The sequence below is a fragment of the Peromyscus eremicus genome, chromosome 16_21 (assembly GCF_949786415.1).
Source record: "Peromyscus eremicus chromosome 16_21, PerEre_H2_v1, whole genome shotgun sequence".
Taxonomy (NCBI): Eukaryota; Metazoa; Chordata; class Mammalia; order Rodentia; family Cricetidae; genus Peromyscus; species Peromyscus eremicus.
The window spans coordinates 60,290,426-60,304,321 of NC_081432.1; the positions used below are offsets into that span (position 1 = coordinate 60,290,426).

Below are 13,896 nucleotides of genomic sequence, written 5' to 3' on the forward strand. Positions count from 1 at the left end.
GAGAGGCTGGAGCATCTTGGTCCTCGGGAGTACATGGACCGGGTTTGGCCACTCTAAGCCTGGATAACGTCGAGCGGTCTATCTTTCGTAGTTTTTGTTTGGGGTTGTTTGTTTTTCGAGACAGGGTTTCTCAATGTAGCCTTGGCTGTCCTGGAACTCACTCTGTAGTCCAGGCTGGCCCCAAATTCAGAGACCCACCTGCCTCTGGCCTGTGCTTCCTTCCACACCGGGCATCATGCCTTTCTCTTTTAAAGTGTAAGAAAGTTTTTATTTTATGTTGGGGAACGACTGAAATCTGTTGCTTCTTTCCACCATGTAGGTCCTGGGCATCAAACTCTGGCCCTCAGGCTTGACGGCCACCTCCTACCCGCTAAGGCGATTCGTCAACCCTCTTCATGGTTTTCTTTGCAACCCTTCACTAGACACCTGCTTTTAAACTTTATTATTGCAGCCACCCACTCTAATACATGCTTAGGGACTCACACCAGCCCTGATGCCCATTAACCTTGCATTAGTGACTTCTTTGACCAGAAAGCTATTTAATGACAGTTACCTGCCTCCTACATCTCTGTGTATCTTGCCTATTGGGAAGCTCAAATCAATTCATGAATTAATGGTTTGGTTTGGTGTTTTGAGACAGAGTTTCTTCTCTAGTCCTGGAACTCATTCTGTAGACCACGCTGGCCTTGAACTTAGAGATCCACCCTAACTTTGATCGGCCTTTTCTGACTGCTACCTTTTGTCTCTGTCTCCGGTACCTTCCCTTCCCCTTCCATTTGAAGCATGTAAATCTTGTGAGAGTTTCCTAAGGGTGGTGTGTGGGGGGGGGGGACGACTCCTAACTGAGAATTTGCATTTGGTATTGTCTCTTTGGGGAGCTTAGACTTATCTAAGGTGTTGGTTTACGGAGATTGACTTAAGTCCATCAAAGGCTGATTCCCCTGTAGCTGGAAGGGCTAAAGAATCATCCTTAAAGTGCCTCTCTGTCTTCTTTCCACCCCCGATACAATAGCCTCTGCCTCCCTGGAATTAAAGGCTTGCACCACTACCATATAGGATTAAAGAGCCAAGGAAAGAACACCCTGCTCCTGACTTGACCCCAAGCCTAGGGCCAAGAAAAAGAATCCCACCAATCCCTGAGCTTGCCCCAAGACCAGGCCACCCTGGAAAGCTTTGCCCCTCCCCCTCCCAGGAAACCCTGCCTCCTGCTCAGTTCCCTGCTGCTTCTCAATCAAGCAGAGGCAGCCACCCTCCTCCTTTTTGCCTCCCAATCTCTTGTGTGAGGTTTGTTGTGCAGTGTGACTCTGGTATTCCTTAGCTTCCCTAGCTCCCGATTGCTCAGAGCTGGAACACACCGGGGAAACCTTACCCCACAGGAGCAGAGCTGTAACATTTCCACTGGGGAAGCCTTTCCCCTCAGAGCTGTAACATTTACACACCCCCTGGCATAAGGAAGGATTAAAAATGAATGAACAAGCTAGGGTGTAGCTCAGTGGTAGAGCCCTTACCTAGCACACACAAATCCCTGGTGTTCCATCTCCAGGCTGGCATAAACGTGGAGCTGGGTGGTGATGCAAGCCTGTAATCTCAGCATTCAGGAGGCAGAAGGAGAGGATTAGAAGTTCAAGGCCATCCTTGGCTGCACAGTCGGGTGCAGCCTGAGCTACAGGAGACCCTGTCTCCAAAATAAAAAACCCCCTTGAAATGTGTGGAGCAGATGGAAAACATTCCAGCATTTTTAGCGTGCCGATCTCAGTCTCTTTATTTCTTTGTATTCTGAGCTCCTAGAAGGCAGGAACCTGGCATTGAACATTTACATTTCCTTTCTGCCTCTGACATCAGGGGTCCTGACACTAGCTCTTTGTTAAACAAAGAGAATCCCTGACTGAACATGGGTCTTAGCTGCAGAGTGGTTGCCTTGTGTGCATGAGGTTCTGGACTCAATCTGGCACCAAACTCAAAAGTGAGCAATGTCAGTTAGGTGTGATGTACCAGCATTTTGATTCCAAGTCTTGGAAGCTGAAGGCAAAAAGACCAGAGGGCGGCCTTGGTTCTGGAAGGACTCTCTGGGTTCTTGGCATTGCTTTAAACTGACTCTGAGCTCAGCTTCTGCGGGAAGCTGTCCGCAAACGCAGCTTCGCCCATAAAGCCCTGTTTTCTCCTCAAGTCTAGGTATGTTTGCTGTGCTTATGAAGCTCTCCAAACCCAACAGGCCTTCTGCTGGCGAAGTGTCCTGTTTAAAGCAGTTGTGTCTGTAAGCCCCTCCAGGAGAGAGTGGCTAGCCCCGCCTCCAGGCTTCTCTGGCTGTGTTACAGCTCTGAGAAGAAAGACTTCCCCAAAGCAAGGGTTAGAGCTCTGCGGGGCCAGGGACCAGGGCTGCCTGCTAGCAGCCTCAAGGAGTCAAGCCTGACCTCCAGGTCTCCAGGGGCAGGGCTTGCGACAGGTATCTTCGAGCAGCAGGAAAGCCAGACCTGCCACCCAAATTGGCATGAATAGCCAACACAGTCCCTGCTCTACAGGGGAAAAAAAAAAAAAAAAAGCCCAAGACGAGGGCACAAAATCCCACCAATCCCTGAGTTTGCCCCAAGATCAGGTCACGTAATCTCTCCAATCCAAGGCCACCCTGGGAAGCCCCCACACAAGAAACCCTATATAAAGCCTGCCTCCTGCTCAGTTCTTTGATGTTTCCCCCTCAAGTAGAGGCAGCCACCCTCTTGTGTCTCTGCCAATAAATCTCTTGTATGAGGTTTGTTGTGTTGTGTGACTTTGTGGTATTCCTTGGTGTAAATGGAAGTTTCTGTCCCACCAGCAACTCCCAAATACCCATCAGCCACATCTGAAATTACCACTTAGAGGCTTATATTAATTATAAATGTTTGGCCAATGGCTCAGGCTTGTTACCAGCTAGTTCTTACACTTAAATTAACCCATACTTCTTATCTATGCTTTGCCACATGTTTCGTGGCTTGTTACCTCATTTTTCTATATGTCTTGCTTCCTCGGTGGCTGGCTGGCATCTGCTCAGCTCCGCCTTTCTTCATCTCCATCTTCAGTTTGATTGTACAGCCTAACCTTGTTCTGCCTCACCATTGACCAAACAGCTTTATTATCAACCGATGAGAGCAACACATAGTCACAGCGTACAGAAGGACATCCCACAGCACCCTGGCTTCTGACTGTCAGGATGACCTTCCCTTCAGAGCTGTAACACTCACAGTGTTGGTATCAGGGCACTTTGGCTAGATGGCGCTATGGCACATGGAACTTCACAATACACAGCACTGGAACAGCCTCTAGGGTGTCTCTACTTTCTCAAGGCTCTGTTAGACTTGGGGAGGCTCAAAAGCTGGCCATTGTCCTTGACTCACAAGACTCGGAAGCCCTCCTGGAGACTCTTCAGCCACAGCGGTGACTTAAGGGATGGAGCAGGACAAGGTTGAGAGTGAAGGAACTCAGCTTCCGGACCAAGGGCTGCTGAGGGGACATTTACACAGGTAAACAATTAGCTCGGTTCAAAGTCCCACGGATAGCTGGGAAGGGACAATGTTTAAAGAAATTGAGGCTACAGCTGGACCCCTCCTGAACTTGGCCATGGAGGAAAAATCAATTCCTAAGGAGGCAGGGACAGCCTCATCTCTAGAGATGTGCCCCTGCTCCCCAAAGGATCCGTAGAAAGAGGCAGGAGATGGGCTGGGGAGATGGTTCAGTGGTTAACATGCTCACCACACAAGCATGAAGACCAGAATTGAGACCCTCAGAACCCATGTAAATGTTGCAGGGGAATGGTATCGTACCGGGAATTACAGTGTTCTGTGGAGACAGGATCCTCAGAGCCCAATGAAGCTAGACTAGTCTTCATCTGTGAGCTCTAGATTTAGTTGAGAATTCAGGGGCTGCTGAGTTGGCTCAGCAGTTAAGAGTACTTGTTACTCTTGCAAAGGCCCTGAGTTCAATTCCCCAGCACTACATGGCAGCCCATAATTATCTTTAGCATAGCAGTGGTGGCATACACCGTTAATCCCAGCACTCGGGAGGCAAAGCCAGGCAGATCTCTGAGTTCGAGGCCAGCCTGGTCTACAAAGCGAGTTCCAGGACAGGCTCCAAAGATACACAAAGAAACCCTGTCTCAAAGAAAAAAGAGCATTCAGAGTTCAACCGAGAGACTCTGCTTCAATATATACAGTGGATGTAGAGTCTCAGGGCTGGGTATGATTGTCAGAACACTCCTTTAATCCCAACACTCAGGAGGTACAGACAGGTGGATCTCTCTGAGTTTGAGGACAACCAGGGCTGTGTAGTGAAACTCAGTGTCTTTTTTTTTTTTTCTTTTTTTTTTAAATGTGAATTGGTGATTTGCCTGAATCTATGTCTGTGTGCAGGTCCCGGATCCCCTGGAGCTAGAGTTACAGTTGTGAGCTGCCATGTGGGTTCTGGGAATTGAACCTGGGTCCTCTAGAAGAGCAGCCAGTGCTCTTAACCTTTGAGGCATCTCTCCAGTCCCAAGACTCTGTCTTAAAGAAGCAGAAGTGGAAGAAGATGCAGAAGGAGGAGGAGGAGGGAGGGAGGAGAAAGGAAGGGGAGAGGAGAAAGGAAGGGAGGAGGACAAGGGGAAGAGGAGGGAGAAGAGAGGGGGAGGAGGGAGGAGGAGGGAGAGGAAGAAAGAAAGAAAGAAAGAAAGAAAGAAAGAAAGAAAGAAAGAAAGAAAGGAGGAAGGAAGGAAAGGAAAGAAAGACAGACAGACTCAAGGGATGGAGAGATGGGCTTCCAGAAGCCTGTGTTGAGTACCCACACCCATATTAAGTGGCTCACAACCATCTATAACTCCAGCTCCACCTCTAGTCTCCATGGGCTCCTACTCTCTCTCTCTCTCTCTCTCTCTCTCTCTCTCTCTCTCTCTCTCTCACACACACACACACACACACACACACACACACACGATTGAAAAGAAATCTTTCTCCAATGTGGGAACCTCATCCTCGGTCCATGTGAGGGCTCTCTTTGGGGAACAAGGGAAGATCAACAAAGCCAAACCTCTTTAGTACCTGGCTCCCGGCGGATGCTGAGTTACTACCTGTCAAATGAATAATGACCTTTAATTAGTAGCGCGGAGGTTTGCAATTACTGTCTTATGCTGCTAGCATTGGATGTGATCCTGATGCTCGGGAATCCTGGCTCTGCACCCTTCCTTCAAGTCTGCACAAGACCAGCAGATGGGCACTAGCTCCTTGGCTCCCTGACTCTGCCTTGCCCTCTCAGAGAAGCTGTGCCAGGGTAAGGGAGCGGAGAGGACCCTTGTCCAGTGAGTGACTGACAGCACAGTAGATTGTGTCCCTACACCCCCTCCCCAGTCCCCAGGCCCACCAGACAGTTTCCAGGTTCCCACTCTTCCTCCAGAGAGCCCTCCCAGATCTCTGCTTCCTCTTCATCTGGCACACCATCTCCCCCAGGCACACAGATGAAAAGCTTTGCAATGTGTTTGTCATCTAAGCTCTTCTGTATTGTGCCTGATTACACACACCGGGGCACATGGTCACCCTCCTACCCTGCTGATGGGAGAGACACAGTCCTTTTCCTCCCAGAACCTCAGGCTGTGAGGGAGGCAGAGCCCAGTCCCAGAAAGCCCCATTTACAGGAAGAGGCCGACCACATACAGGAAAAAAAAAGTTCCACAGCTCGAGTAAGGAAACAAAGTGGGCAGTCCTGAGCTGCAGGCCCAGCCGGTCTCCTCGAAGCCAGGGTTTGTGTCCCCGCTGCAGGCGGCAGGAGTGTCCAGTGTCGCCATCTTGATGTGGCTCAGCAAAGAACCTCAGAGGGTTGGATAAGACCAAAGCTTGTGTCTCTCATTACGATGTCCAAATTCGGTGGGTGGGACGCAGGGACCGGCGTGGGGGTGGCGGCAGTGGGTGCTGGCCAGCCAGCACACAGAGGCGGCTGCAGGTCAGAAGCACGTCGGACAGAAGCAGCTTGAAGAGAAGCAGTCGCAGTGCACTCAGCCACAGGAACTGACCCGGTGTCCCTGCAGAAGAAAGAGTGGAGGAGTCCCCAGGAGCCCAGACCGCCCAGGGACAAGGAAGGAGGGCCGTTCTCCATCTGTCTCCTCCTCCGGGAAATTCCTTCCCGGTGTCTGACCTTAGTCTCTACTGGTGATAACATGTGCCTCCTACTAATCCCTCATTTTACTTTGTTTGGCGAGGGAGGCAAGCCTTCAGGAAGGAGCGTCTAATGCAAAGAGTAAATCCCTCAGGATAGCTGGGCAAGAAACAGGTGTTGTGATTACTAGCCCAGTGCCCTCACCACCACCTCAGGGAGTTCAGTAATGCACAAGCTCTCAACCCAAGCCCACCAGCCACCCCCTACCCAAGGAGCCATCAGGCCCCACGTGTTGGCGCTCCTCTGTGCTGCTCCACGGGGTCCAGGAGTTAGGATGGTATCTGAAAACCCCACCGTATCCCAGGGAAGCCCAGGCTAGACCTTAGCAAAGCAATCCCTTAACTAGAAACTCCTCAGTTTCCCAACTGCAACCTCAGGAGACTCATGGTCAAATTAGAGCTGAATGCCACCGGCCAGGTACCAGGACTCAGACCCTTGTTCCCAACCGCCCTCCTACCCCACCACCTGACTCACCCCTAAGAGGTTCCTGAGAGCAGGTCCTGGCTGTGGAAGCTTCCCCTGTGAACCAAGAAGAAGGAAGTGAGTACCATGGGACGGGTGGGCACCTCACAGTCCAGGCCTATGCCTGGCCCTAGCCAACTTGCAGGGCATAGGGACATATGCGGAAACTCTGAGCCCACTTGTTGGCAAGTCCTGAGAAGCCATCACTGCTCCCCTCCCTGCCTGACAGTTCTGTCCCCTAAGAGGCACCTCAGTCCCTTCCCACAGGGAGCCCATTCTCTTACAGCTCTTGCTGGAAGGCAGGGCATTTTTTCAGAAAGCTATCCTCTTTGGGAGGTAATAAAACTGAGGTGACCCAAATGGCCCCATCATGACAGTGCTGGTAACACAAACACAGGACCTGAGCTCCATCCCCATGTTAAAAAAGAAAGAAAAACAGAAACAGGGCACGGTGGCCCATATTTATAATCCAGCGCTGGGGAGGTGGGGACAGGCAGACTCTTGGTTAGCCTAGTCTGCTTGGCTTAGGAGGTGGCTTAGTTGGTAAATGCTTTCTTGAGTTGGAACCCAGCACCCTCATTAACAAGCCCGGCAGTGGTGGTGCACACCTTTAATCCCAGCACTAGGGAGGTAGAGGCAGGGGGATCTCTGTGAGTTTGAGGCCAGCCTGGTCTATAAAGTGAGTTCCAGGACAGCCAGAGCTGTTACACAGAGAAAACCCTGTTTTAAAAATCAAACAAACCAAAACTAAACAAGAAAGTGAGTACTGCTTTCTCAGAAGACCAGGGTTCGGTTCCCAACCTCCTTGTTTGTCAGGAGGCTGGTAAGTGCCTGTAACTCCAGCTCCTGGGGCGGGGGGGGGGGGGGGGGGGGGGTGGGGGTGGGGGGTGGGGGGGGTGGGGGGTGGATGGTGATGATGATCCAATGCGTCTAGTCGAGTCAAGCACCTAGACTCACACACCTCACACACACACACACACACACACACACACACACACACACACACACACTTCAAAATAATAATCTTTACAAAATTTAAAATGAAGCAGCACTTAGGACAGTGCTTGGCATAGAATAAACTTGGTAAAAAGCGATGAGTTTATTTTTATTTATTTATTTATTTTGAAGACACGGTTTCTCTGTGTAGCCCTGGCTTTCCTGGAACTCACTCTATAGACCAGGCTGGCCTCGATCTCACAAAGATCTGCCAGCCTCTACTACCCAAGTGCTGGGATTAAAGGCGTGCACCATCATTGCCCAGTGATAGGGGATTATTCTTTAATTATTGTTTGGTCTTACAGGATTTGTTTGTGTGTATATGAACTATTTATATAGATTATATATAAAACATATGATACATGCACTTATGAATAATCCATTAAAAGTTATTAATATCTCTTAGCAATCACACATCAGAGCCTGGATTTGCTTTTGTTTTGTTTTGTTTTTTTGGGGGGGAGTTGTTTTTTGTTTGTTTTGTTTTTGTTTTTTCGTTTCTTGTTTTTTCGAGACAGGGTTTCTCCGTGTAGTTTTGGTGCCTGTCCTGGAACTTGCTCTGTAGACCAGGCTGGCCTCAAACTCACAAAGATCCGCCTGCCTCTGCCTCCCGAGTAAAAGTGTGCGCCACCACTGCCCGGCTTATTTTGGTTTTGAAACAGAGCTCCATGTAACCCAAACAGGCCTTGAACTCACTTGTCAAGGATAGCCTTGATCCTCCTGTCTGTTTCTCAAATGCTGGATCACAGGCTCAAGAGCAAACCTGAACCTGATATCACAGCTGTCAATCCCAGGAATCATGGCCTCTAAACCACTCTCCCGGAACCAGGGTCTCCCCTTACACGTCCTTCATGCCTGGTGCCTGGAGCCCCCTCCCTCCCCACCATATTCTGACTCCAGGGTATGGAAAGGGACAGGACCCCAGGCTGCTCCCCACCTGACAGCTGGAGGGGGAGTGTGCTCCGGCTCTGGCCCCCAGCCCCAGGCCTGGCGTGGCAGACCAAGGACTCCCAGGCTTCCAGTTCTTCAGAGGGCAAGGAAAGCTGGGCCAGGCTAGTCCAGGTGCCGTCCGGTGCTGGGGAGGGCCCGTAGGTGAAGGCATCGAGTGCACTGCCATTGCCGGCTGAGAACCAGATGGGGCTGTCCAGGCCAGGGGGTGCCGCATCAAGGACCAGGCAGACCACCAGCATCTGCTGCCTCCCATCCACCAGCAGTGTGACCGGTGGAGCCAGAGAAGGGAAGGGGATGGCGGCCATGCCTGCAAGAGAGGAGGGTGTCTGTGCTGGCTCCATTGGCTGGTGCCTCCAGATGGGAACTTTCCTGAAGGTTGGAGTTCCAGGTCCTGTCGTCTCACGCTGCCCCATACCATTACCATTCATCATCGTATTCTTCAGTCTACCCCTTCCCTTCCTGAGTCTACTCATTTCGTGTCCCTTCTTCCTCTGTGTGTGTGTGGTGTATGTGTGTGGTGTATGTGTGTGTGTGTGTGTGTGTGTGTGTGTGTGTGTGGTGTGTGTGTGTGTGTGTATGTGTGTGTATGTGTGTGTGTGTGGTGTGTGTGTGGTGTGTGTGTATGTGTGGTGTGTGTGTGTGTGTGATGTGTGTGTGTGTGTATGTGTGTATGTGTGTGTGTGTGGTGTGTGTGTGGTGTGTGTGTGTGTGTGTGATGTGTGTGTGTGTGTGTGTATGTGTGTGTATGTGTGTGTTATGTGTGTTTTACGCATGGAGGCCAGAGGAGGACATTAGCTGACCTGTTCCATCTCGTCACCTTATTCCCTTAGGATAGGGTCTCTCACTGCTCCTGGAGCTAGGCCCGCATCCAGGGAGCCCCGAGACCCTCCTGTCTCTGCTGTCCACAGTGCTGGGACATGCAGCCTAAGAGCCATGCACAGTTAGTCACATGGGGGCTGAGAATTTGAACTCAGGTCCTCCTGTTGGTATAGCAAGCATGACTCACTGGGCCGTCTCCACAGCCCTTGGAGCCACGCATCCATCCATGCATCCATCCATGCATCCATCCATCCATGCATCCATCCATGCATCCATCCATCCATCCATCCATCCATCCATCCATCCCACCGTTCTTCCTACTGTCCACCCACCTATCCTTCCTGAGCCCCTTCCTAGGCCAGGTGCCGGGTATTTAACATTGAGGAAACCATTGCCAGGCCTTTCGAGGAACTCCGTCCTGTGGGAAAGATATTAGCATCACAAACAAGTGCTTCAACACCAAGCCGTGCCGCCTGAGGAGAACTGGCGTCTCTGGGGAGGAAGGGCCTGGAGTGAGAGCAGAGGGAGCCTCAAGTATACCTGGGCCTTCCCTTCTTGGAAAGACTACTTAAGTGTGGTGTGGTTGTCCGTGTCTGTAACCCCAGGACGTGGGAGGCTGAGGCAGGGGTACGGGTGCGTGAGCTGGGTGATAGGACGCAGAGAGCTAAGCTAAATTGTCTCAGAGGGAGGTGGAGGCTGACACGATGCCTCACTGAGTAAAGATGTTGCCAAATCTGAGTTCAGTCCCGAGATCCCTCATGGTGGAAGGAAAAAAAGACCTGACTCCGGAAAGTTGTCCTCTGGTGGCCACACTCCTGCCCCACACATGCACGCACATGTGAAACTTACAAATAATGTAAACTAAAATAAAAGGAGGAAGAGAGGAAGCTCAGAGGTAGGGTGCTTGTCTTTAACACATGAAGCCCTGAGTTTGGTCCCCAGCACCATGGTGGGGTGAGAGGGTGGACTATCAATTGACATACAGGAATGAGCTGGAATAACAGAGGTTAGTAAATGGTTGACATTTTGCCATAGTCAAATCGGATCTTTTTTACTTCATTTTGGTTTGTTTTTGAGACGTCTTACTATGTAGCCTAGGCTGGCCTCAAACTCCCAATGGAGTCAAGGACCACTTTGAAATCTGGATCCTCCTGCCTCTGCCTCCAGAGTCCTGGGATTGCAGGCATGTGCACACCAGGAGGTGTGCAGGGAATTAATGAGGTGCAGGGAAATAAACTCTATCAACAGAGTCACACTCCCAGCATGTAGTCTTATTCTATTTTTTAAAGATTTTATTTTTATTTTATTATATGTGGGTGTTTTGACTGTAAGTATATCTGTATACCACATGCATGCAGTGTTTGCACAGGTCAGAAGGGGGCATCAGATCCCTTGGGATGATAGGAGTCTGATCACAGATGGTTGTGAGCCACCATGTGGGTGCTGGGAATGAAACTCAGGTCCTCTGGAAGAGCAGTCAGGCTCTTAACCACTGAGAACTCTTCTTCTTCTTCTTCTTCTTCTTCTTCTTCTTCTTATTATTATTATTATTATTATTATTAGGCAGGGTTTTTCTGTGTAACAGTCCTGGCTGTCCTGGAACTTGCTCTGTAAACTAGGCTGGCCTTGAACTCACAGACATCTGCCTGCCTCTGCCTCCAAGTTCTGGGATTAAAGGAGTGTGCCACTGCTGCCCAACATCCTTTTTCCTCTTTTTAAAAAACACTTACTGAGCTGGAGAGATGGCTCAGCGTTTAGGAGCACTGGCTGTTCTTTCTGAGGCCCCAGGTTCAATTCCCAGCAACCACATGGCAGCTCACAACCATCTGTAATGAGATCTGGTGCCCTTTCTGGCCTGCAAGCATACATGCAGGCAGAACACTGTATACATAATAAATAAATAAAACTTTAAAAAATAATTTACTCTGTGTGTGTCAGGGGCATGTGTCTGTGGAGACCAGACTACAACTTGGGGAGTCAGTTCTGTACTATGCTTCTGCTGTGGGATGTATGGCAAATGTGTTGCTAATTAATCAATAAAACACTGATTGGCCGTTGGCTAGGCAGGAAGTATAGGCGGGGCAAGGAGGAGAATAAAGCTGGGAAGTGGAAGGCTGAGTCAGAGAGACACTGCCAGCCGCCACGATGACAAACAGCATGGGAAGATACCGGTAAGCCACGAGCCATGTGGCAAGGTATAGATTAATGGAAATGGATTAATTTGAGCTGTAGTTAGCAAGAAGCCTGCCACAGCCATACAGTTTGAAAGCAACATAAGTCTCTGTGTTTACTTGGTCGGGTCTGAGAGGCTGTGGGACTGGCAGGTGAAAGAGATTTGCCCTGACTGTGGGCCAGGCAGGAAAACTCTAGCTACATGCTTCCACAATGGAAGTCCCAGGGCTTGAACTTGGGCTGTCGGGCTGGCGGGGAGTGCCTTTGCACATGGAGCCATCTCAGTCATCCTTCAGTAAAGATGACCCATTCAGGACACAATTAAAGGTTATTTTTTAAATAGGATTTTTAAAATTATAAATAGAATCTCAAATATTAACAACTGGAAATAAATTCACACTATGAACTCTGTGTGGCCAAGGTAAGGAAACACCCCAGAGTGCCAGAGAGCCTTGTGAAAGGTGAGTTGAAGGTATCAGGAGGCCAAATAACAGGTTGAGGGCACTGAGCAGATATGCAGTCAGCGTTTGAGCCTCTGTGACCACAGGTCACATAGTCTGCTTTGCCTTGAAAAATGCCTGAAGTTTGGTCATATGACACAAGGAATCAAGCCTTAGACAGGGCTGAGGTTGGTCCCTGACTCAATCCCCTTAATTGACTGAGATTAAAATGCCCCGACAACGCCGGGCGGTGGTGGCGCACGCCTTTAATCCCAGCACTCGGGAGGCAGAGCCAGGCGGATCGCTGTGAGTTCGAGGCCAGCCTGGGCTACCAAGTGAGTCCCAGGAAAGGCACAAAACTACACAGAGTAACCCTGTCTCGAAAAACAAAAAAAAACAAAAAAACAAAACAAAACAAAAAAAAAAAAAAAAAAAAAAACAAAAAACAAAACAAAACAAAACAAAATGCCCCGACAACATAATGGCCCAAGAGAATCTTTGTGACGAGTATAGCTAATATAAGGCTTTGCTAGGTAAGCTTTGGAAATACTATTTATATTAATATTCCTAAAGCCCTGTAAACAACGGGACAACAGAAGGCCAGGAGTGAGCCCCAGAACCCTCAGCCCCTCAACCGAATCAGCTTCCACCTCCACTATGAAGCCTTCCAGGTTTTCCCTCCATACCCCACGCATTTCCTTCCCAGAGCTCAGGCCTCCTGCTGTATCTTCTACCAATGAAGGAAGTCCCCACGACACACTAGGGGTGAATTTAGATCAAGTAGACTCCCTGACTCAAAAGTCCAAGGCCTCCCCACCGTATATGTCCATGCTTCAGATGGACTGGAACTCTGGTCTTGACCTTGGCTAACCTCTTGGGAAGCTGCTGACACCTCGGGACCTCCTGAGTTGGAAGTGAACTTGAGACACCCTGGTCCCTGTTGGAAGAGGGTACTCTGAGGGCAGGAAGGACAGGCCAGGAGCTTACGATGTTGCCCATAGTGCATCACCCTACATCACACAACACAGCCCTGGCTCCATGACTCCAACTTCTATGGGATACCATCCAGCTTGCTCTTTTTCTCTTATATGATTCAGTTCTGGGACTGAACCTAGGCCTCACGCATGACAGCGAGGCAAATGCTCTACCCCTGAGCTATACCCATAGTTCTCTTCTTACCCTTGACTTGGATTCCCCTGTCTCAGCCTCCTGACTAGCTGGAGCTACAGGCCTACACCACCAGATCAAGGATGCTTTTACTTCTCTACGCTTCCTAGAAGGACAGCAAGCCCTGCTGTCACTCCACTTGGAGGACACGAGGACTCAGAACCAGGTGGCCGTGGATCCCAGCGTCATTGTAGAGGCTCAGCTGGTACCAGGGGATGGCTCAGTGGCAGCCAAAGAGGGAGGCAAGAGGGACTTACCTGTGGGCAGAGTCTGACCCCTGAGAGCCAGGAAAAGCAGCAACCATGTCCTAGCCATGGCCAACTCAAGAAGAGGCATGATCCAGCTGCAGCCCTGAGGTGTGGGCTGGGGGAGGAGGCTCCCCAGACTCCCTCCCGGGCCACAGGCCCAGCTGCAGCCCTGAGGTGTGGGCTGGGGGAGGAGGCTCCCCAGACTCCCTCCCAGGCCTCAGGCCCAGCTGTACCTCAGCTGCTCTGCCAGGAGCTGAGCCGTTTCTCTCCCACCTAGTTCTCAGACCTCTCCGGGGAGGAGGGGTGTCAGGCACTTCAGGTGCCACTCCCATCCCAGGAGCTGGGTGCCCACCCAAGGTGCATGGCGGGACCTCCACATATAGCTCTTCATGTCATCCTCCAGCTGCTTCAACTCACAGACAAGGCAACTGAGCCTCAGGGAGACTGAGTGGCCTGCCCAAGGTCACAGCTGGCAGAGCCAAGGTTGAACT

General features: G+C 50.4%; 1 protein-coding gene across 1 annotated transcript; it reads right to left on the bottom strand.

Annotated features, from left to right (window-relative positions):
- Window positions 1-5,843: 5,843 nt before the first annotated feature.
- On the bottom strand, window positions 5,844-13,493 carry Ptcra (pre T cell antigen receptor alpha). Its single transcript, XM_059281438.1, has 4 exons — window positions 13,415-13,493; window positions 8,546-8,866; window positions 6,625-6,669; window positions 5,844-6,016 (listed from the first exon to the last, which is right to left on the bottom strand). The coding sequence occupies exons 1-4, from the start codon at window positions 13,491-13,493 to the stop codon at window positions 5,844-5,846; spliced, it is 618 nt and encodes a 205-aa protein (XP_059137421.1).
- Window positions 13,494-13,896: the final 403 nt, after the last annotated feature.

What these genes read in the sequence shown, in the direction of transcription:
- Ptcra (XM_059281438.1), bottom strand. Translation starts at nt 13,493, where the DNA reads ATGCCTCTTCTTGAGTTGGCCATGGCTAGGACATGGTTGCTGCTTTTC. An exon ending in GGGTCAGACTCTGCCCACAG is followed by an intron (nt 8,867 to 13,414) that starts GTAAGTCCCTCT and finishes CCTCTCTTGCAG; the next exon opens with GCATGGCCGCCATCCCCTTC. An exon ending in ACTCCCCCTCCAGCTGTCAG is followed by an intron (nt 6,670 to 8,545) that starts GTGGGGAGCAGC and finishes CTTGGTTCACAG; the next exon opens with GGGAAGCTTCCACAGCCAGG.